This window comes from Protopterus annectens, chromosome 13.part0 (genome assembly GCF_019279795.1).
Source record: "Protopterus annectens isolate FY-2018-M chromosome 13.part0, PAN1.0, whole genome shotgun sequence".
In the NCBI taxonomy this organism is placed as follows: domain Eukaryota; kingdom Metazoa; phylum Chordata; order Ceratodontiformes; family Protopteridae; genus Protopterus; species Protopterus annectens.
This window is the reverse complement of record NC_056747.1, coordinates 632,783,042-632,805,555: the sequence shown is the minus strand read 5'-3', so window position 1 is coordinate 632,805,555 and position 22,514 is coordinate 632,783,042. Positions and strand designations below refer to the sequence as shown.

The 22,514-nt window shown below is 43.3% G+C and overlaps 1 protein-coding gene across 1 annotated transcript in view; it reads left to right on the top strand.

Annotated features, from left to right (window-relative positions):
* The first annotated feature begins 10,047 nt into the window (after positions 1-10,047).
* The window catches only part of LOC122787540 (multidrug and toxin extrusion protein 1-like), a 1,007,044-nt gene continuing 994,577 nt past the window's right edge, over positions 10,048-22,514 (top strand). Inside the window, exon 1 of the mRNA XM_044054311.1 lies at positions 10,048-10,608. Within this exon, the coding sequence (XP_043910246.1) occupies positions 10,432-10,608 (177 nt within the window). The 5' untranslated portion in view covers positions 10,048-10,431. The remainder of the gene's footprint in view (positions 10,609-22,514) is intronic.

The following is a 22,514-nucleotide window of genomic DNA, read 5'->3' as shown; positions in this document are numbered from 1 at the left end:
ATTTACAAAAGGCTGCATAAGGAAAGGATAGTCAGAAGATGCTTAACAGTTTTAGATAGGTAAAGACTGAGTGCTTATGAAAAATCAGAATTGTGTCAACTTTTGTTTTTCATTCCCTTTCAAGTGCTGGTTCCAGTGCAAATGCGAACTGGTTGTGGCGTCTATCTTAGGTTTTCCATGCCAGATGTAATTTCATGAGTGAAGTGATTCAGATTTTCTATGGGTATAACTTCTTATAAGATGGGTGGAGGATGCAGAAGCTAGAGTGCTGAATGCTTTTCAGTGATAATATTGAAAGATTACTTTGTCTGGCAGTTGGCACAGAAAGTTAAAGTTGTGAGATATAATTCCTGTGGTACAGGGTTTGATTCTCTCAACCCTCATCTGTCTACTGTATGACCATGAGCAAGTCACTTAACAAAACATTGCTCCCAGGTCTTCCATGAAAAGGGACTGTGACCCCAGTCAATAAATGGGTATTATTGTTGCTGTTATTATTGTTGTTGTTGTATGTGGGTCTATTTATTATTTAGGAGGAAATTACATTGATCATCCACAATTTTTAAATGGAAAACTATTCTAGAATGGGGTTAGGGTGTGGTGTCTGGAGGTCAAAATACTCAGAATGGTTCAGGGGCTACAGTCATTGCAACAGTGGAATAAAAAGGAAGTTGTTAAAAGTATTATGATTAATTAACTAAACAGCAGCAAAATGTGGTTAGTCAAATTTCAAGATTAGCAATGAATATTAAGCAGCTGGCAACGCTTTCCATCTTAGGAGGGTATGGGGATATTTATTAGTGCTGACCAGGGCTAAGGGAGTAGAATTTGAGATGTGGTAAAAGGTCAGGCTTGGAAAGTAAAGATTTATGGGGTAAAAGATTTTACAGCTTGTCACCTTCTTCAAACAGGACTATGACTATCATTACAGTAGAAGGAATTCAATCCTGGTAAGAACAGTTCCCCTTGGGGAAGGGATATGCACCATTTGGGTTTACATATTTGGTGGCCTTTGTTATGAGAGTCACCTTTGGAGTAGGAGTTTTCCAATTTTGGTTTACATGACTAGTAATATGGGTGCCCTTAAAGGTTATTGCATTTTGAAATGGAACCCTAAGGAAGGGTCTGTGGTTTATGTATTATGGTTTGGTTGCATTAAACTAAATCCATTGTTACTGCCACTTCATCAAACGAGCTGTGTGCCTCTTTAGTTCGATAATGTTATGTTTTTCTTATCCACCAACAATAATGGGCTGTCAAGTGCTTGCAGTTAGTCGGGATTTGTTGGTAGGAAAAACAGGAATGTGTAAGTTAGGAAGAGTGAGACAAGTTAGAGAATATGAGCAGAACAGATGGAGATACTGAGGCCACCCTGGTATGCAAGAAGTCCTGTATGGATAGGGTAGGCTGCTTTTCAGCCTTTTCCTAACCTTTGAGTAGGAAGCAAAGGAAATATCCACTCACTCTTCCTTCTAATAAAATCAAAGAGAAATTAACAAAAGCAAAGGGAGGTGGGTTGTCAGGTGAGGTTACTAACTACTTGCTGGCTCACTGAAGATGACATACAGACAATTAATTTTTTCTCCATTGGGTTTTAGGTTTTTGTCTTCTTCAGCAAGTGCTAAGGATCATGGAGGCATGGATGTCAAGGTCACAACAGTACACAGAAGGAAGGGATAGGAAGGTACAGAGTTGGGGTCAGACTTTAGTTAAAGCTTTCTATAGCTCAGCCTCTACTCAAGGGAGACAATGTCTAGCTATTGTCTCTTTTGGAGTGGAAAACTTAGGCCTTTGCTACAAGGGATCCCCTTGGTGTAGCAGTTCCCCCATTTGGGTTTACTTACCTGTTGGCCTTGATTATAAGGTTTTCCTTGGAACAGGAAGTTGCCCACATTCTGGTTTACAATTAACTGCTGTTTTTGATATTCTGACAATGTTAAGGTACTGTGATATGGTGAAACCCTAAGGAGAGTCTTTACTTTGTAGATTACGGTTTGAATCTTTTTTTGACTTTTCCCAGCACTGACCTACACATACCTCTTCAATCAGTTTGAGTGATTTTTTTTATTTTTTTTGGGGGGGGTGCATGTTTTTATAATCTAGCAACAGCTGGTACAGTAGGGAACGTGAACCAAACAGTATTTAGGACCTGCAGTAAGTATACACAAATATTGTCAGCCAGGACTAAAACACATTCTTTTCCTCCTCTGTAAATTAGAGGTGGGCAAGCCAGAGCCAGCTTGAGCTCAATTCGGGCTCATGATCCAGTAAGTTAAAGAACCAAGGACTCTTAAGTATTTTTTTTTTTTTGAGTAACTGCTAACTATTGATTCAGACCACACTTGCAGGCTGTGTGTGTTTCCTATTAGTTCCAGTGTACTGTAGTTTCCTGAAATTCCAGAGAGGGCGGTGCCACAGTACTTGTAGTTCGGCGATTCAGATTTGCAGCTCAGTTTTAGGATGAGGAGTACATGTTTTCCTTTACTCCAGAATGCTTGTACGCTTCCATGGAAGGACAGGAGCTTATTTCAGAGAGAGAAAGACAGATCAGGAAAATGTGGAAAGCAATATCAATGCTAAGGCTAGCATGGGCAAAATTATTTTGTTTCTTTGTTTTTATTGAGGTAGGCTACAATCTCTCAATTGTCCCTGATTTTAGCTCAATGCAGTGAATCTCTGAGAGGTGCTTAGTATATATTTGGGGGGGTGAATATATGTAATCAAGAACACAGTGTTGAAATTAATATATTATTGTAGCACTTTTTTTGCTTTCACTTTCCTCACCACAGTATAGGCTGCCTTTTTGGGGAAGGGGTGTGGAGGCATCTTGTACATGAAAGCACAAGGTCATCATATGATCCCTGCTGGCAAATAAAAGTGTTATGACTTCTTGGTGGGCAGTGTATGTGTTTACCAAACCACAAGCTGAAATAGCAAAATGTTACAATAGTTCTTCTATTTTTCATTCTTTTTTCAGTGAGTAATTAGTGTACGGAAACGGGCTATCATTTTGGAGGGCATACAATACATGACAGCAACAGCAGTTATGGTTGACATGGTTTGTTGGAGGTGCAGTACCTATTGAAAAGCAAAGTTTGCCATTATTATTATATTTTGTTTCAACTTCATAGAGTTGACATACCTTCTCAAAAGGGACATATTCCACTGGCACAGTGTTTGCATTTTGTACTCAAATAGGTTATCAAGACTACCTTAAGTAAAATGAAATATGGTTACTTACATAAAGCTAACAAAATCCAGCATTTCATAAGGCTTTTTTGTTCCATTTAAACAGTTCATCTAATTTTTACCTTGCGGCTGTTACACCATGTCTTGCAAAGTGTGGCTAAACTACTGTGCACTAAATCAGCATTAGACCAGAAGGGGGAAAATTAATGATTTTCACTAGCCAAGGCAATCTTTCTTTTACTGCATGCACAGAGGTCTACCTGTATGTTGTGCTTATAATATTTTCCCATTTTTCTTGCCAGCTCTGGTTTGCCAACCCCTACATAAAGTTCAGCAGACCTGTAGCTTGGGCAGAGTAAAGGGGGTGGTTGGGTGCAAGCTGGTAGGAAATGTAATTAACTTATTAGCATTCATTCGACTGAAACTGGCAATGCCAATGTGTTTGTCTGTAACTGTTATGTTTTGCTTAAATAATCTTCTCTGGATGTCTATTCTTAGTTATTTTCAACTTGGCTACTGCTCCGATTGTATGCTCTGGTTCGAATCTTAGTGGGGTCTAAAAGCTAAGCCTATCTATCCCTTAACTCTTCTTCAAAAATCACTGGCTTGCCCACCTTTACTGTAGGTGGTATAAGTGAAACGAAAAAGAAGTCATTCAAATGATACCACCTTAATTCAATAGTGATGTAAAGCAGTTTTGTAAAATCTTACCATAACAGTAGATGTCCTTCTCCTCACTGTTGCAGTATTCCTTGAAGAAGGTATGTCCCTCCCTAGATAGCCTGTCAATCAGTCAGTATGGGTAAGCTTGAAAAAGATCTTGTTTGTGCCGTACGTCACATTTATGCTCCTTGTACAGAATGTAGGGCATAAATGGGATACAACTACCTACATCCGAACTGCAACAGAAGAGAACAATCATCATAGGATGAAAGAGTCTATGCACATCCAGAAAGAAAAAAATGCATAACAAACAAGAGCTGGTTGGAGGGAGGGAGCGAATAATGCAACAGTGAAAAGGATATCTACTGTTATACGATTTTACACAACTGTACTATGTCCTTCCATATCACTGTTGCGGTATTCCTTAAAGAAGGGAGAGTAAAAAAACTCAAGAAACAGAATGGGAGATGGAAGGCTGAGAAGACAACAAACCCACATAAAATGGTTTCAGCAAAACCTGCTCTGGCCCTAGAAACCATATCCAACTTATAATGCTTAGCAACGGTATGCAGTGATAACAAAGTAACAGCTTCAAGGATGAAATTGGTGTCCAACCCATTGAAGAAGGCACCAGAAAAGGCAACATCCTTAGTGTAGCAGAAAGAGACTTGCCATGAAAAAAATAACAAAAAGAAATGGCCTCAGATATCCATGAGGAAATGTTTTGCTTAGAAACAGCCAAAGATCTGGGATGAAAGGAAATAAAAAGCTGATTAGACTTTGGAATAGTCCTAGTTTTATCCAAATAGTTCCCAAGCTTTCTGCGCAAATCCAAGGTATGCAGAACCCTCTCAGTAGCAGACTGAGGAGAAGGGAAAAAGGAAGGGAGCTGTATCAACTGATTTAAGGACAACTCATTTACCACCTTGGGCATAAAAGAAGAATTAGTATGAAGGGACATCATGTCCCAGTGAAAAAATAAAAAAGAAGGAATGGCCATAAGGGTCTGGAGCTCAGAGTCCCTACAAGCAGAAGTAATAGCCAGCAACAAAACAGTCTTCCAGTACAATATTGCAAAGAAGCAGCAGACTCGAAAGGAGCCTAGTCTTCCAGTACAATATTGCAAAGAAGTAGAAGCAGCAGACTCGAAAGGAGCCTGAGTCAAGTTCTCCAACACACAATTAAGGTCCCAAGGAGAAGGCATAGGTTTCCTTGGAGGCCTAATATGCAAGCTGCTATTAAGAAATTGTCTGACCTCAAAACGACAAGCAAAGGAGGACTCAAGGGCAGACGAGCAGAAACAGCTGACAAAATGGGCCTTCACAGAAGATTAGGCCAAGTCAGACTGGAGCAATTCACACAAATAAGAGAGAATCAGAGGGACCCCCACTGAAAAAGGGTCCTGGTTATAAGCATGGCACCAGACTGAAAATATTTTCATTTTGGACATACAAAAATGTTCTGGCTGAGGGTTTCCTTGTCCCCTGTAAAACCCTGAGCATGTCCTCAGAAATGAGGTGCCCGAAAGGGATCAAAACCTATCACCCACAATGTCAGATGCAGAGTCGACAAGTGGGGATGGATGAAAAACACCTTGTCCTGTGTGAGGAGATCCAACCAGTGAGGTCACTTGTGATGGCAGCTCCTGGCCAGATGCATTAAGAGGGGGAATCAGTGCTGTCTCTGCCAAAAGGGAGTCACTAGCAAGATTTTTAGGGAGTCCAGCTGAATTTTCTGCACGACTCTTGGAAGTAGAGGAAGAAAAAAGAAGGCATAAAGAAACCTCCCCCTCCATGGAAAGAATAGGGCATCAGATTTCCAGGCCAGGTGGCATGGCACTCTGGAACAGAAGAGAGGAAGCTGCCTGTTTAGAGAGGAAGCAAAAAGATGTACCTGAGGAATACTCCACTGATGGACAATGTTCAGAAACACGTCTCAGTGAAGCATCCATTTGTAAGCCTGTGTCTTGGACCTGCTCAGACAGCCTGCTACAAGACGGTGCTCTGAAAGAAAGTATACTGCCTGAGGAATTAACTAATAACAGAGAGCCACTTTCCAAGCCTTAAGTGCCATCCAGCAGAGGAGATGAGATTTTTTGCCCCCCTGCTTGTTGACATACCACATCACTGTAGTGTTGTCTGTGTACACCTTCGAGGGGGCCAGAAAGAATATGGTGTGAAAAGCCTGAAGGGCCAGAATCAGAGCCCTCATCTCTTTGATGTTGACACCTTCTGACTTCTGATGGGGAGGCCAAAGACCCTGAACTTTCAGATGACCAAGAGATACCCCCACCCCATGTCAGCCACCATCAGTGAACAGCTCTTGAGGGCCTGGAGGCTGAAAAGGCCAGCCTATGTGGAGAGTGAACTGTTGAATCCAGCACTTGAATTCCTTCTTCAGACAGGGAAGGAGAGGAACACTAAAAGTCAGAGGGTGATGATGCTGCAGCCAAACCGACTTGAGGTACCCTTGAATCTTCTACATGTGCAGCCTGGCATGAGGAGCATTGGAACTCCCTGGTTGGCGTGGCAGTCAGGGAAGAAGAGACTGAAAAAAGGCTGCCAACGACAACACCTTTGGAGGTGGAAGAGAGGCCAACAATCATACCGTCCGAATCCTGCAACCCAGATACATATGATCCTGACAGGGAGTCAGGATGGACTTTTGGAAGTTGATAGTAAACCCCAGACATTGAAGAGAGATGATAAACTGCAGATCCTGCAACAATCGACTGGGAAAAGGCACCTGAAGCAACAAGTCATCTAGATGAGGAAAAATCTGAATGCCTTGGAGCCTTCAGAAAGCAGTCACAGGAGCTAGGCATTTTGTGAATACCCTTGGGGCAGTAAAAAGGCCAAAGGGCAAAGCAGAGAACTGAAAATGAGGAGAAGACTCAGAGAAATGTAAAAAAATGTCCTGTAAAGAGGGTGAATAGGGATATGAAGGTAAGCATCTTTCAGATCAAAGGTCACCAGAAAAGCCTGAGGTAAATAAAGGAGGAGACAGAGTTTGAAGAGTAAGCATTTGAAAAGAAGGGATCTCGAGAAAAGTGTTGAGTTAGGAGAGATCCATAATAGGTCTCCAAGTGCCCTCCTTTCGAGGAACCAGGAATATCCTGGAGTGAAAACCACATCCCACTTGGGAAGGGGGGACAGGTTGAATGGTCCCTTGGTTCAACAGGGACCCTAGAATGTCCGGGAAAAGAGGAAGTTGCTCTAGAGGAGGTTGAGGAATCCCAGAAAAAGGAGGGAGAGATTTCCATAACATGAAGTAACCCTGATGGATGATAGAAAGAACCCAAGAGTCTGAAGTGATGAGATGCCAATTTGGAAGGGGCAAAGGAACCTGGTCTGAAGGTGTGGGGGGGTGAATTGTGAAAGAGAACAGGCTTATCAGATAAAGGAGGCTTCTGGACCACATTAATCTGAGAAGCCTTAGGAAAGGGGGCCTGCCTCCCACCCTTCCTGCCCTTAGAGGCCTGGTGGAGTTGCCTGCTAACAAAAGCAGATCTAAAAGGATAATTTCTCTGGAACTTGGGATAGGAGAGACAAAAATATGTTTAAGGTCTTGCAAGGCTTTGCCTTTCGCTTGAAAAAACTTAAACAAGTCAGCAGCAGAAGTCCCAAAAGATGGGCATTATCCAAAGGAGGATCCAACAACTTGACCTTATTGTCCTCAGGAACAGAATGGAGACAAAGCCAAAAATAAGGCTTCATGAACGACCCAAAAATTGTGGCCCTAGAAGGGCTATTAGCAGTATCATAGCTACACTTAATAGTGTGGCAAGCCACTTGAGAAGCAGAACCTACAAAAGATAAGGCAGAGGATTTGCCATAAGAATCAGGGAGAGCAGAGATAACATGACAAGCCTGAGCATAGATGGTCATGTGGGTCTAGTAACTAGTAGCCTTAAAGGCTAAAGCAGAAGCAGTGTAAAATTTCTTGCCAATCCTCTCCATTGTCCTCTTATCCTTATCAGAAGGCAAATGTTTGGAAGAGGGCAAAAGTTTAGAAGGTTTGTCAGAATAAACTGACAAAAACATGGTAGAGCCAGCAAACAGTGGACCAAAATCCGTTTATTGAAAGAAGAAGGAAAAAACATACTGGTTTCGGCCGTTAGGCCTTCCTCAGTATTTGTCACTGAGGAAGGCCTAACTGCCGAAACCGGTATGTTTTTTTCCTTCTTCCTTCAATAAACGGATTGTGGACCACTGTTTGTTGGCTCTACCATGTTTTTGTAATTCCTTGATGCCTTTGAGCCGTGCAGTAGCCGTACATGCAGAGGTCTGATTGTACTTATCTTAGAATAAACTGACACCACAGCAGGATCAGCAGAAGGACATTTAAATAAAAACAGACAGTCCCCAAGAACCTTACTGAACCTATCAGGTTTCTTAGGAGCAGGAGGCTGAGAATCAGGAGACTTGGAAGCAGCAGTGAAGGTATCTAACAAGGCACCCAGCACAAGGGGAACTGCTGATGGCTTAGGAGTATCCACCTGAAGCAACTCATAACATTTTCTCTGAATAACCGACAATTGAGAAGAATCCCACTTAAAGAATTCCATCATCCTAGCAATTGTTTCCCCAAAGGACAATTCCTTGAAAGGAGACTCAGGGTTAACAAACTCCTCCTCATCAGAGCTATAAGCCAAAGGAGGCGAGGGCATCTATGAATAACAGGACAAAGATCCCTTACCAGGCAGGGAATCCTCATGCAAGAAATCTTGCCCCCTAAACTGTTTAGAAGGGGTAGAGGTCCAAGGAGGAGCAGGTACTGAAACCCTTGAGGATGCTTTAGGGCCATTAAGGCAGAGAACAAGCCCTGAGTAAATGCCTGCCATTCCTTTTAAGGCTCCATAGGGCAAGCTGAAACATGCTTCAGTTTTCATCTTTTCTTAGAAGGGACATCAACCCTAACCAGTACCAGAGGTTCTGACCCTTGGTGAGATTTGAAAAGAGAACCTGGAACTTCCACCTGACCAATATCTGTAGAATCCCTCTAGGACCCTCCAAGATAATCAACCTTGGTTCCCTTGACATCTGGAGCAGACACCTGCAAAGCCTTAGAGAAGTGCAAAAAGATGGATCCATGCTGACATCCGGCAGGGTCGTGGCAGAGGAATCCAATGTAAACATCAAACAACCTACAGAGCCATTATCTGCTTCTAGAGGAATGTCTGCTGGAGGCTGGACAGCTAAAGAATCCGGCTGAGACTTCTGGGCCTTCTTCTTGCCAAGCGGGTATATCTCAGGGTTAAAGAATTCCATCATAGAACCCTGGGCTAACTGTGTAAGCCGTTGGTTTCCAAGATATATGGCCAGGGAAGACAAACGGCTTCCGAGTGTCCATGGCACAAATGCCTTACAGACACTACAAGAGCTATGGCCGTGGGAAACACCCAAATAAAAAAGACACTGTCCATAATGATCGTTATGGGGAATCTGCCTCCCACATGGACATTTTCCCCTCCTGGATGACATGGACTCTAGGTAGTGATAAAAAAAAAATACAAGACAAAGAAAGTAAACTTTTAAAAATAAAAAAATAACCCCAACGGGTCAATTACCTGGTGTTGCTAAAATTCAGAACAGCAACAAAATGTTCAACCAACTGACAACAACAGTGTTCAAACTGGTGGCAAAAGAAGTTCTGGGTAGTTATGCCCTACGTTCTGTATGAGGAGCATAAATGTAACGAACTGCGCAAATAATATATTTTTCAAGCTCATCCATACCGGCCGAGCGACAGACTGCCCGGGGCAGGACATCCCTTCTTTAAAGACTACTGCAACAGTGCTGCTACAGGAGGACATCTAGGTATATGCTTTGTGCACTACTTAATACTTGAGCACTTTTTCTGAGAATTTTCATCCATCATTCTACGACCATTAATTCATCCAAAAAGAGCTATATGGTTTGCTCACATATGGGATTGCTAATCTACAAACAATAGGTTTATGTCGTAGAGGGAACAGTTTGTGCAGGGGAGGAGGCAACATTCTGAGAGATAAGCCATTTTTTTAAAAATACCAGGTGGATTGGGGACAGCAATAAGAGTCTGTGAGCATAAAATGGACTTTTTTGCCTATACCCCCTGTAATGTTCCGTGTTTGTTGCCTGTGAAATACTTATCTGGACAGACACTACAATGAAGTCATAAAAAATCTCAAGGCTGAATAGCTTTCCTTTCCAAACTAGGCAATAAGACCTTGAGGTATTATTCTGAATTCCCGACTCTTCATTACAAGTCTTCATTAACCAAACTGTTAAGATATTTAGCATTATGAACACTAATTGGACTACGCATTAAGAGAGCCTCGATACTACTAGATTTTTTAGGCTATTGCGCTTGTTTGGACTATATTGTTGGCTTACGAAACGTTGAGTCAATCATGGGGATTAAAGTTCACATCTATACGCATCACACAGCCGTAGCAGGGCGAAGGTTTGCCTTTGCAATAGGCTTCATTTAGGCAGGTACGCTTTCTTGGTATCGATAGGCAAGTTCTTGACCAGCTGGGAAGCATTAAACTGCATTAGCTGGCTAAAGGAAGTGTTGAACTTACCGTCCAGCACCATGATTTCAAACACGGAAGAAAACATCAACGGGCAGACGAGTTTCGCTAGCTGTACCCCTGGTTCCACCATTTGTACGGCTGGCAAGTATAGCAGCTTTTTCCGTTATATCCGCCGCCCCGTGCCTCTTAACTTCTGGGAGGAAGTGAAGCTGCTTTCAAAACTAGCTGGGCCCGTGGTAAGATATATTATTACATACATATCTTAGTATAGTAGAATGTGCTGCTGTGCACACAGTTCGTATTGTCACATATTTTCTTTTCTAGTTTTTCAGAGGACCGTTAGCTGAGCACAACCTTAGTTATATCACATTTATTTATCACTCGTTTTTTTAACCGTTTTAAATATCATTACACGTGGTTACGGCTACAGAAAAGAAAAACCGACCGGCATCGCGTGTAGTCACTTTCTGTTTTGTGAATCAGTTAAGCATAATTTTTAGATTTTTTCTTTCATTCTCCAGTCATCTTAACCTTGCACGGGATTTATACAGAGGGAGTATAGCTTTTTCTAATCGATTAGCATTCACCCCACCCACCCAAAGGATATTTCTGACCAGCATAGGCTCATAGCAGACTAAAGTGCTTGCCTCTTTCTCAGCTCAGCGTAACTACGGGCGATATGTACGGAGCTAAATTATTACAGCTGAGTAATACTTCTCTACTATCGCACATTTGCAGAACGTCCTTGATTTGCCTTGTCTATACAGTCAGAAATGTCAGACATTAGGGTTTCATATTTTTATTGTTCAGAAAATGCATAAATGCTCCATTATTGAAATACAAAATGTCGCAAATTTTGTCCGCATGGCACCCTACCCGGTCATTTTTGGCTTTGTCCAAAATTCCTGAGTAAAGAAGTTAAGACGTTTGTGGTAGAAGAAGAGCTTCCAACCTGTGATCGGGCACAAATCATTTTGGCACTTGCCCCCATCCCCGTAATTTTTGGCTTTGGCCAGAATTCTTGAGCAAATAAGTTGAGAGGTTTGTGGTAGAAGCAGAACTCTCGATCTCTTTTTGGACATAAATCCAGAAATCACACAGGATTCTTTTTTTAAATATTACGACTATAATTAACCTGAGAAGCTTAAAACATAAATGACGTGTTTTCTCAGTTAAGAAGCTTATTCATAATGTGTTAAGTGTAATGCACTATCTTTTCTCCCAGAGTCCCTTGTTTATGGGGTTCAGAGCAACATTTTGAACCAGAACAGGGATAGTTGAGAGCATGCATACCACCTAAATTTCTTAGAACAAGAATTCTGAGCAAAGACAAAAATAATGGGGGAGGGATCAGATTTTAAACATTGATCTGATGTTAATCTTCATTCATTCTTTACTGAAGGGTTTGGGTTCTGTCCTCGGAACCGTCTCAGCTGTTGTAACAAGCTCATGTCAGCCAGAAAACTCTCACGCTAAGCTTTACCCATAGTGTCCCTCTCCACATTACCTCAGATTTTGTTTGCCGTGTACGAAAACAAGACGCGTCAGACCAGGCTCTCAGCTAAGTGATGAAAATTATTACTAAATTTCACTTTTCTAGTGCTAAGTTTTAATGGTTTTTCCTTCTATAAGTATATCGCATGTCCTTAATTTATTTTTGTGTCCCTCTGATTCTTTTTTCTGAGATTTTCTACCAAGTGGGTATTCTTCATGCCATTATAGGTTCATAGGTTCATACTAGGCTATCTGCCCAAGGGCATTTATAAGCCTAGCCCATAGTTATGTGGCTTTCGCCACCCCTTTAGTTTGAATAAAAACTATGCCTATCATTTTGCTGTGCCTCTGTCAAGCAGTGACGCTGAAGTAATCCCTGGGGTATATCTGCAATCTCCCATCCATTGGTCAAGATTCCTCTTGAACAAGACCAGAGAGGTGCTCTGCCTCACATGTACCGGGATTTTGTTCCACAGCATAGGGAGTCTCTGGGTGATGAATCTGTCCCTCCAGCACGTTCTATTTATAACCGTGTCAAGGTTTAAGTCTCCGCCCTTGTGGTTCTGAGGGATCTAGATTTTTGAGGTGAAGCATATTCATCAAATCTGGGTTTGACATGGCCTTATATGTCAGGCACAGGTCACCTCTGAGCAAGCGGTATGAGACTGAATAGAGCTGGAGTTCTTTCAGTCGGGCAGCATAAGACATATTTTTGAGACCCTTTATCCTTTGGTGAGGAACTTTTGGGGCCTTTCAAGCTGCAGCAGGTGTCTGGTCAGATACATTCCGAACGGGGCATTGTACTCAATCATAGGTCTAATAAGTGATGAGTACAGGGGGACGATGACCTCCCTTGATCTAGATGTGAATCCCTTCATGATCAGGTGGGTGATATAGAAGGTTTTCCTAACTACTTTAGCAACATGAGTGTCAAACGAAGGCTACTGTCAACCTGGGTCCCCAGATCTCTGATGACTTTTTCTGTGCTCAGTGGATTGCCACCTATATGGTAGCTAGGGGTAGCCTTGTTTTTCCCAAAGGGTATGACTATGCATTTTTGGCGCTTAACTTCAGGCCATGGCTCTGACACCAGTTATCCATTTCTGTGAGGCCCTTCTGGAGGATATCTGTGTCAGATGTGTTTTCGACTATGGCCCAGTTTGCAGTCATCTGCAAACTTTGTCAGCCATAACCCTCCTGTGTTTGCTTGTACTTCAGAAAAGTAGATGCCGAACAAGAGTGGACCCAGGACTGAGCCCTGTGGGACACCACTTGTGACAGGCTTTGAGTCTGACATGGCTCCAGCAACTCTGACCCTGTGGGTTCTGTCACTTAGCCAGTTTGCAACCCATCTTGTGATGTATGGGTTTACATTCAAGCTGATGAGTTTTTCGATGATACCTGAGTGGGGTATTGTGTCGAAGGCCTTTGCCAGGTCGAGGTAGGCTGTATGGACTGCCTTTCCCTCATCAATGGCCTTGGTGACTGTCTCGAAAAAGTCAACCAAGTTTAAGAGGCAGGATCTGCCTTTGACAAAGCCAAACTGAGTTGGATCCAAAGTCTGCAAGTTCCCTATGTCTTTATTTATGAGTTCCATTATGATCCTCTCCATGGCTTTGCAGATAAGGCTTGTCAAGCTAATGGGGCGGTAATTTCCAGGGTCTGTGGAGGCACCGCCCTTATGAAGTGGGACCACAGTCGCCGTGCGCCACTCCTTGGGTACGTATCCTGAGGTGAGGCTAAGATTAAACAGCTGTCCTAACTGTGGGTTTAATTCCTCATTGAGTTCATGAAGCACACAGCCGGGGACACCATCCGGTCCCATGGATGCTGTGTTTTTGCCTTAGTGAGGGCAGTTCTCACCTGGGCGTTGGAGATGTTTGGGGGCTACAATCCTCTGGAATAGATATCTCTCCTTTTGGGGGAGGGGAGAAGTTTGCACTGAACCTGTCAGGCAGTATGTTGGCAATGTGTGTAGGTTCAGTAATTTTCACATCATTTTGAACTAATTCTGAGCATATCTGGGAGTTTCCTCCTAGGTTTCTAACATAGCTAAAGAAGGCCTTATGATTCTCTTTAGAGTCCTTGGCGATTTTTCTCTCAAAATTTGCCTTGGATGATTTTATGAGAGCTCTTAGTTTTTACTTATAATGATCAAAGGTGTCTTACCTTTCAAGGATTTTGCTCTATCTTGTAGTAGCTTCCTCCTTTTGTTGTAGAGCTTGTTTATGGCTGGGGTCCACCAGACTGGGCGCTTGCCTTTGGTACAGAGAGTCTTAGTTTTGTTTGGGATTGCCTGATCCATGCAGTCCTGTAGGTGCTGGTAGAAGGCATTTGTAAGTGATTCAGCGGTTTGAGTAATGTTTACCACTGGCTCAGGGGCCTTAAAGGAGACCACACTAGTTTTTAGAAGTGTGAAATCGGCTTTTGAGAAGTTTTTCACTGTGGTCTTTTTGTTTCAGGTGGGGCGGGATGAGGACCTCCAGCGAGATTAGTTTATGATCTGATCTCACCAGTGAGGGGTATACTTCGGTGTTGAACATTTTGATCCCATGTTCGTGATGATGAGATCAAGTATGTTTTCTCCTCTTGTGGGGATGGTGACTAGTTGTTCCATGGCATTTGAGTTTATGAACTCCAGGAATCTTTGGGTTAGAGTGTTCGGGCTTGAGTAGTGTTCCCAGTCTATATTAGGGTAGTTAAAGTCACCTAGTATGATGGTGTTTGGAGATACATTTATCCCTCCAATGTTTTCAGGAAGGCCATGTGAGGTTCCTGAGTTTGAGAGGGTGGCCTGTAACATGCTACAAATTGCAGAGCAGTCTTGCCTATGGTTAATTGCACCTGGATGGTCTCCGATGCATCATGCGTTGCCACTAACCTTGAGGTGTGGGTGTCCTTTATGAATATGGACACCCCTCCTTTCTTGGTGTTGTCCGGATTTTGGGGCGGAACGCATGATATGAGGTGAAACCTGTTAGTGCTGGGGTGCTCTCAGGAGCCTTGAACCAGGTTTCTGTCACAGCACAGACATCGATGTTCTCCATATTGAGAAGGGCCTCGAGTGCGTGCATCTTGAGATTGAGACTTCTGGCATTGAGCAGCATTACCCTTAGTTTTTTCCTTTTTGGTGTTCTAGGGTGGTAGGTTTAGAATTTGAGCCTTGCCTAAAAAAGGCACTATGGGGGTGGCAAGAGCCTTTGCCAATATCCGGAAGCCCAGGGTGACAGGTGCAAGCCGTCCCTCATGAAACAGCGTGGCTTGTCCAGCATGTCATCCCAGGCAGACAGACATTGGATCCCCTTTGAATGACACCAGAATTTAAGCCAATTATTAAAGCTGATCATCTTATCACTGTATTGTGGCATCATTCTAGGTGAAGGTAGGATACTGCTCAAGGTCAGGGTCATACCTGCCTGGGCTACATAATCAGAGAGCTCCTCGATGTCCCTTTTCATGTAGTCCAAGGAGGTGCGTCTCAGGTGCGTTGACACCAGCGTGGACAATGACTGAGTCGCACTTGTACCTGCTGTTGAGAGACCTGAGTGCTTGCGTTATGTGGCGGATTCTAGCGCCTGACAGGCAGCTTACTGTGACCTTCTCTTTACTCAGTCTGGTGAGCGGGACGTCAGTGTGTCTGACTATGGAATCACCAATGACAAGTGTGTCTGGCATTTTGTTTGGCCTTAAGGGCTGTGACTGTTTGACACTCTGACTGTGTGGTCTATGTGTTGCATGTGTTGGGTCGTGAGGTGGTAGTTGTTTGGGTGTCTGCTTTGGTGGCCTCTGCTGTTTTGGTAAATTTTTGATCAGAGCCTGATACTTTTCTTTACCCGTTTGGGTATTCCAATTACCATTGCTGGTAATTCTTTTCCTTTACCCTAATTTTTCATTTAAAAAAAAACAAAACAAAAACTGTTACCTTCTTTATTGGTGATTGTTTGAATTTTCAAATATGTCTGATAAGAAGGGGACTACATGTTTCAAGAGATGTGACATGTGATAGGAAAATGCGTAATGTTGATAACCACGTATCTTGTGTTTACTGCTTAGGGGTGCTTCACCTTTCTGAGAAACCCCCTTGTGAGATCTGTAAAGGTTCCAGCCACTGCACATTTGCAGAGTGTAAAAATAAATTAATGCTAGCCGGGATGTTAATCTCCATTTGCAGAGGCTATTTCTGAGTCGGAAGCCTCACTACCTCCCAGGACAGAACATAAAAAGAGGAGCAAGTCCTTATCCTCATCTCCTCATGAGTCTAAACTATCAGAGCTGAAACCTAAGATCCCAAAATTGTCTCATACATCAGATCCGAGGCCTAAATCAGCCACCTTGGCTCCAACCTCTGTTCCGACTCAACAAGCTACATCGGCACCATCCTCCGATAGTGCTAACTGCATCGGCCACGACACCAACAACTACATTTTCAACCTTGGCACCGACCCTTACTGTGCCAACAATAGTTATCCAAGATCTGGACACTTCTCCCTACCTTCCCTGTAGTTCGTTCTGGTTCTTCGACCTCTGTACAGAAAGGTGATATACACCCTAGGACAAGGTACTTCCTCTTGGTGTATCCCTTTTATGGCCAACAATACAGCCCCTTTTTAGAACGTCCAACTTCACCTTCTGGGATATCCATGCGTTCCTCTTAAGAGTCTTTCTGAACTAGATGTAGTGAGGCTAGTGGATCATCTGTTAGTGGCCAGAGGTTTTTCGTCTCCATCTAAACCCTCCCTCTCATTCGGAGCCGAGGGTTCTGCTCCTAGACTCCGTAGCGTTTTCCTCCTTCGACCTCCTTGCAAGTTTTGGGGTATTCATCACCGAAACAGACCCCGGTTCCAACTTCTTTGGCACAGGTGGTAGATTTTACCATGGTACCAGGGGACTACCCTTTGGCCTGCGGAGTCTTCGGAGCCGGGCCATCCTCGGGACCGAGATTGGCCTGTCGGCACCATGTTCCCTGGTACAGCATCACCCTTTCATACATCTTCCTCGATTCTGGTAGCTTTGATGGGAGCCATCGCCTTCCTTGGCAATGGGTCCTTCAGGGCAGAATGTGACCCCAGTTCCAAATTTGCCCCTTTTGGTTCCAGGCTCCCACCCCTCTTTGGGAGGACCTGCTTTCCAGGTGATGGAAAGAGTACTGGCCTCTGCAAACTCTGTTTGTCCCTCCAACATCGGAGATTGGCCCCTCCCCCCATGGACACTGGGCTCGGGACCCACAAGAAGAGGTTCCTTGCAAGAGATCATGCAAGAGGAAGCACTTTGATTCCCCAGAGTAATCTTTGACAGAAGATACGGATTATGATGAAGGGGAAGGGTCCCCATGGTCGCCCTTTGACAATATCTCCTTTACAGACATCTTGGAGATCTTGAAACACCCCACCTGCAGATGAGCTCATTCAGCTGATTGTGCGGTGCACGTGGAAGAGTCCTGATGCCATTGAACCTATCCCCTGAGATCAGATAAGATTCTTTCACCACCCGAGGAAAACCCACACTGGTCCAAGGGCCCTCATGTTAATGCTATGGTTGTGGCGGCAGCCACTAAGAAAGAGCTCACCGAAGGGAGCGCTGCTGTCCATCCCTCTAACAAAGTCCTGGGTGATAGACAGACTTGGGAAGCGGGTATTTTCTGCAGCGATCTTTGCTATTCTTATTTTCAGAACTCTCAAAAACCCTTGCAGGAACAGTCTTTGAGGTACGGGACAAAATCTTCTCACAGTTTGCTACCCTGGAGTCCATCTCAAATTGATCCATGAGGTTGATTTTGCACTCAACCGATGGGGGGGGGGGGGCAAGAGCACAAGGCACTGGCATTGTAGCTAAATGCCACGCCTGGATGAGTCTGTGATTTCATGGATCTTGTTTGCCATAGGCATATGTTTTTCTATACCTCAATGACCCTATTCCAGGAATCGGAGAAGTGGAAAAATGTGGTACAAAAAAATCTCAAGGTCCTTTCCGTGACACACGTGGCGAGTTTTCCCCCCTGGGGTAGAGGGGGGACTCGATCTGGAAGACACCCCTTCAGAGGCAGAGGGGGTCCACGTAATCGTGGATTCTTTGCCAGCTCTATCAGTGCTCCTGAAGACTGGCCCGATTGCTTGCCTCTGGAAGCAGTCGGGGAACGTTTCTCTCTGCACCTCTTTGCCTGGCAAGAAATAACTACAGACTTTTGGGTGCAGATAGTTATAACCAGAGGATATCCCATCCCATTCATTATTATCCCACGGCCATTAAGGTGCTTTCCCGATGTTCCTCCCAGTCAAAGGGAATTCGCAGCTATAGAAATTCAAAAGCTGCTTCAAAAAAGGGTCATCCAAACAGTCCGTTCAGTCCAAGTAGAATCCAGCTTTTACTCAAGATTCTTTTTAGGGTTAAAGAAGACTGGAGGCCAATTCTGGACCTCAGCATCCTAAACAAATTTGTTAAACAAGCAAAGTTCTGGATGGTCACGGTACAGTCTAGTCTCCCTTTCTTGGGAAAGGATGAGTGGATGTGCTTTATAAACCTTTAGAACACGTATCACCATATAAAAATAGACACACACTCCAGAAGATTTCTCCACTTCTGGCTGGGAGCCAGTCGTTACCAAGTTCGATTACTGCCTTTTGGCGTGTCTACAGCCTCCAGAGTGTTCACCAAATGCATGGCAGTGTTGACAGCTCACTTGAGACTACAAGGATTCTGGGTGTTTCCATATCTAAATGATTGGCTCCTCACCACCTACACCCGGCAGCTTCTGAGCCACCTAGGGATAACAGTGAATGAGGGCAAATGCAAGCTTACTCTATCTCAACGACTGGAATTCATAGGGTTGGAGTTCGACACTCAGTCTTGTCGAGTCTACCTTCCCTTTCACAGATTAGAGAGACTCAGATCGCAGCTCTAAGTGATACTCAACCAAGACAATGTACTGGTCTGAGCTGTTCTTCAGCTATTAGGGTCCATGGCGGCATCCATTACAATGGTTCCATTGGCAAGATTACACATGAGGCTTCTTTAGTGGCTACTGCTAACATACTGGTCCCCCTTAGACCTACCCATGTCATTCCAGATCAGGATAACCAACAGATGCAAGCAAGACCTATTTTGGTGGATGAGACAACAAATTCTGTGGCGCTGACCCTTTTCCCCTCCCCAGCCCATGGCCGTAGTGACCACGGACACCTCCCTAATTGGGTGGGAGGGCACTTTCAGGGAAAGACGATCCAAGACACTTGGTCATACATGGAGGCCAATTTGCATATCAGTGTTCTAGAACTGAAGGCAGTGCTTCTAGCATTGCAAGCATTTCAGTCTCTTCCCCCTTCCGGAACAATTGCCATCCAGTCTGGCAACATGTCAGTAGTCTGGTACATCAACAGACAAGGCGGAACCAGGTCCTACCCATTATGCAGAGAAGCCGTGAGAATTTTGCAATCAATGGGCGATGGCTTCCGACCACTTTTTGATAGCAATGCACATTCCCGAGGATTCCAACGTAATTACAGACAAGTTGACCAGATGCATTCTTCTGCCTCAAGTGGTCCCTCGATCCTGTCATAGCGGCGAAGATTTTCAGCCGCTGGGGTCAGCCTTGCTGCAATCTATTCGCATCCCCCGCAAATTACAAATGCAGCAACTAGTTTGACCTAATTCGCCCGCAGGGGGAGTCCCCAACGGATGCTCTTTTACACGATTGGCCCATGGGACTTCTTTATGCTTATTCTCCCCTTCTTCTGATCCCACAATTCTTAAAGAAGGTTCTTCGGTTGAGAAGCAGAGTAATCCTAATTGCACCCTACTGAGCTCGACAAATTTGGTTTCCCTTCTATGGCTTCACTTAGTACATCAACCCTGGATTCTGGATCCATCTCCAGAATTGCTGTCTCATCCACAGGGTTTGACACATCTGAATGTATTGAGTCTCAAGCTGACGGCTTGATTTTCCCACTTCCATTGATTGCCAGGCAAAGAAACCTATCTTCTCCAGTCCGTCACATTCTTCTGGCTTCTCATAAACCATCCACCAGGAAACTTTACCTCCGTAAATGGAAACGATTCATTTATTGGTCTTGCATAAAGGAAATTAATTCTTTGTCAGCACCAATACCAATAATTTTGGATTATCTTTTGAATCTCCTTGAATCTGGAGCTGCAGCTTCTTCCATTCGAGTCTACCTCTTAATCTCCAATTTCCATAATGGGGTTGAAGGCTCCTCCTTAATCTCTCACCGGCTGTGTAAAATCTTTTTAAAGGGTGTTGTACATATCAGGCCACCTTTTAAACAGCTAATTGAGCCACGGGACTTGACCCTGGTACTCCAAACCTTAACCAGCTCCTCTTTTGAACCTGCGGCCAACTGTGACTTAAAATTCTTGTCGTGGAAAACTTCTTTCTTGGTGGCCATTACTTCGACTAGACAAATCTCAGAATTGCAAGCGTTATACACAAAACATCCCTACCTGAGCTTCCATAGGGACAGAGTATCACTTCGGACTAATCCCTCCTTTTTGCCTAAGGTTATTTCTGATCTAATTGTTAACAGTTGATCTACCAATATTCTTCCCAAACTACTCTAATAAGCACGAGTATATCTTACATTTGCTCGATCTTCAAAGACAACTAAGTTTTTATCTTGACAGAATGAAATCCATACGGAAATCTAAATCTGACCTTTTATATCCTATTCTATTCCGAAAATCAGTATCCAAAGTTACCTTATCTAAATGGTTGAGAGATTCCATTTCCTTTGTGTATCATACTAACATTCTCAGTCCTATCTAAGATCAAAGCACATTCCACAAGATCAGTAGCAACTTCTGTGGCTTTCCATGCTAAGGCCTCCATGTATGACATTTGTGCAGCAGCAGCATGGGCTTCACCTCGTACTTTTATTGTGCATTACAAATTGGATTTGGTCTCCATGGGGAGAGCCTTCTTAGGTTCAATGGTGCTCAGGAACATTCTTCCATAAGGCCTCCCTGGAAACAAGGTAGCTAGGGACTCTGTCTCATCAGTAAGGAATAAATGAAGATGAAAAACATCAGATAAAGAAGTTGTCTTATCATAACATTTCATCTGTGTTATTCATCTTCATTAATTCATTACAACTCACCCACCATCCCCCTTCTAAAGACTCTTGGAGGTTCATCTATAGTCCTTATGCCAAAGAAATTGCTCGGAGAAAGCCTCCGTTTTCTTTCTGTATTCTGTCCTGTCCTTACAGGCAAACTCGATCTGAGGTAATGTGGAGAGGGCCACTATGGGTAGAGCTTAGCTTGAGAGATTTCTGGCTGGCAGAAGCTTGTTACAATGGCCGAGTCGGTTTTGAGGACAGGACCAAAACCCATCCGTAATGAATGAATGAAGATGAACAACATAGATGGAACGTTATGGTAAGACATACTTTTTTCTTTTATAAACATACAAAGTGACCAGAATAACTGTTTTTGCATTAGCACCTATTTTTCTAAAGGATATAAAGTCCGAAATTTTAATTTATTTATTTATTGATTGATTGATTGATTGATTTATGCTGAAGAGCTCTTTTTCAGCGGAGGCCCAGGGAGAAAAGCTCCATGTATTATACAGCTATACATAACGAAAGCAATTAATAACAAAATATAGTACATAATTCATACATCAACAAAAAAATTTAGAAGCATGTTCAATGAGAATAAGATGTATTAACTTAAAATGTTACATAGTGCATTAGAGATCATATTAAAAGTTTTAGTTAGACAGTACATGTATTATTGAATGAACACACAAAGGTGTTAGATTAGGTTAAGAAGTAGAGTTTCGGGATTAGTTTAGGAGAAGGACAGAGTGTGGGTGTGAGAGGAAAAGTAGAGAGCAGGGGGTTGGTTGTCTGTTGGATGGGGGAAAATGTTCAAGGAGGGTGAGTACAGTGGCAAGTCCAATGACAATTTAGATACTCTTTGGTACTCTTAAATTGTTTAGGATGTGTGAGGGTTCTTATTTCAAGTGGGAGTTTATGCCACGCAATAGAAGGATGGTAGCTATATATGTTGCATCTGGATTTGGTCTTGGGTTTATAGATGTGTAGTAGATGTTGGGTAGAGCTCCGGAGGGATCTAGCTGGAGAATAGTGAGAGATGAGGGATGTTAGAACCAGACAGTAGGAGGGCTGGAATAGGATAGAGTGGATGATTTAGAGCTGAGATAGGAGAAGCAGGTGTGGTAGTTCAAGCCAGTTTAGGTGTCTTAGAGACAGTGATGGGATTTGTAAGATAGTTGGGCAGCAAGTCTAGCTACCTTGTTGTAAGCAGACTCTAGTTTCATCAGTAGAAAGGAGTTGAGATTTGTGATAATACATTAGAGTAGGTAGGAGGTAAGCATGAGAGAGAGTAATCTTTGCTTTAGTAGTCAGAAACGTCCTGTTTCTGTACAGGAGCCCTAAGTTCTGGTGTTTTTTTGATATGATTATTTACATGTAGGTCATATTTAAGTTGATCGTTGATGGTGACGCCAAAGAGTTTTGTGCTGGATTCCACTTCAGTGGGAATGTTAGTGACAGTATGGAGAAGGATGATTTAATATAGTTAACATTTTTAGGGAGAAAGAGTAACAGTTTAGTTTTTTTAGGGTTGGGGATGAGTTGGTTATTGGTGTGCCAGTTTTCAACTGAGTTAA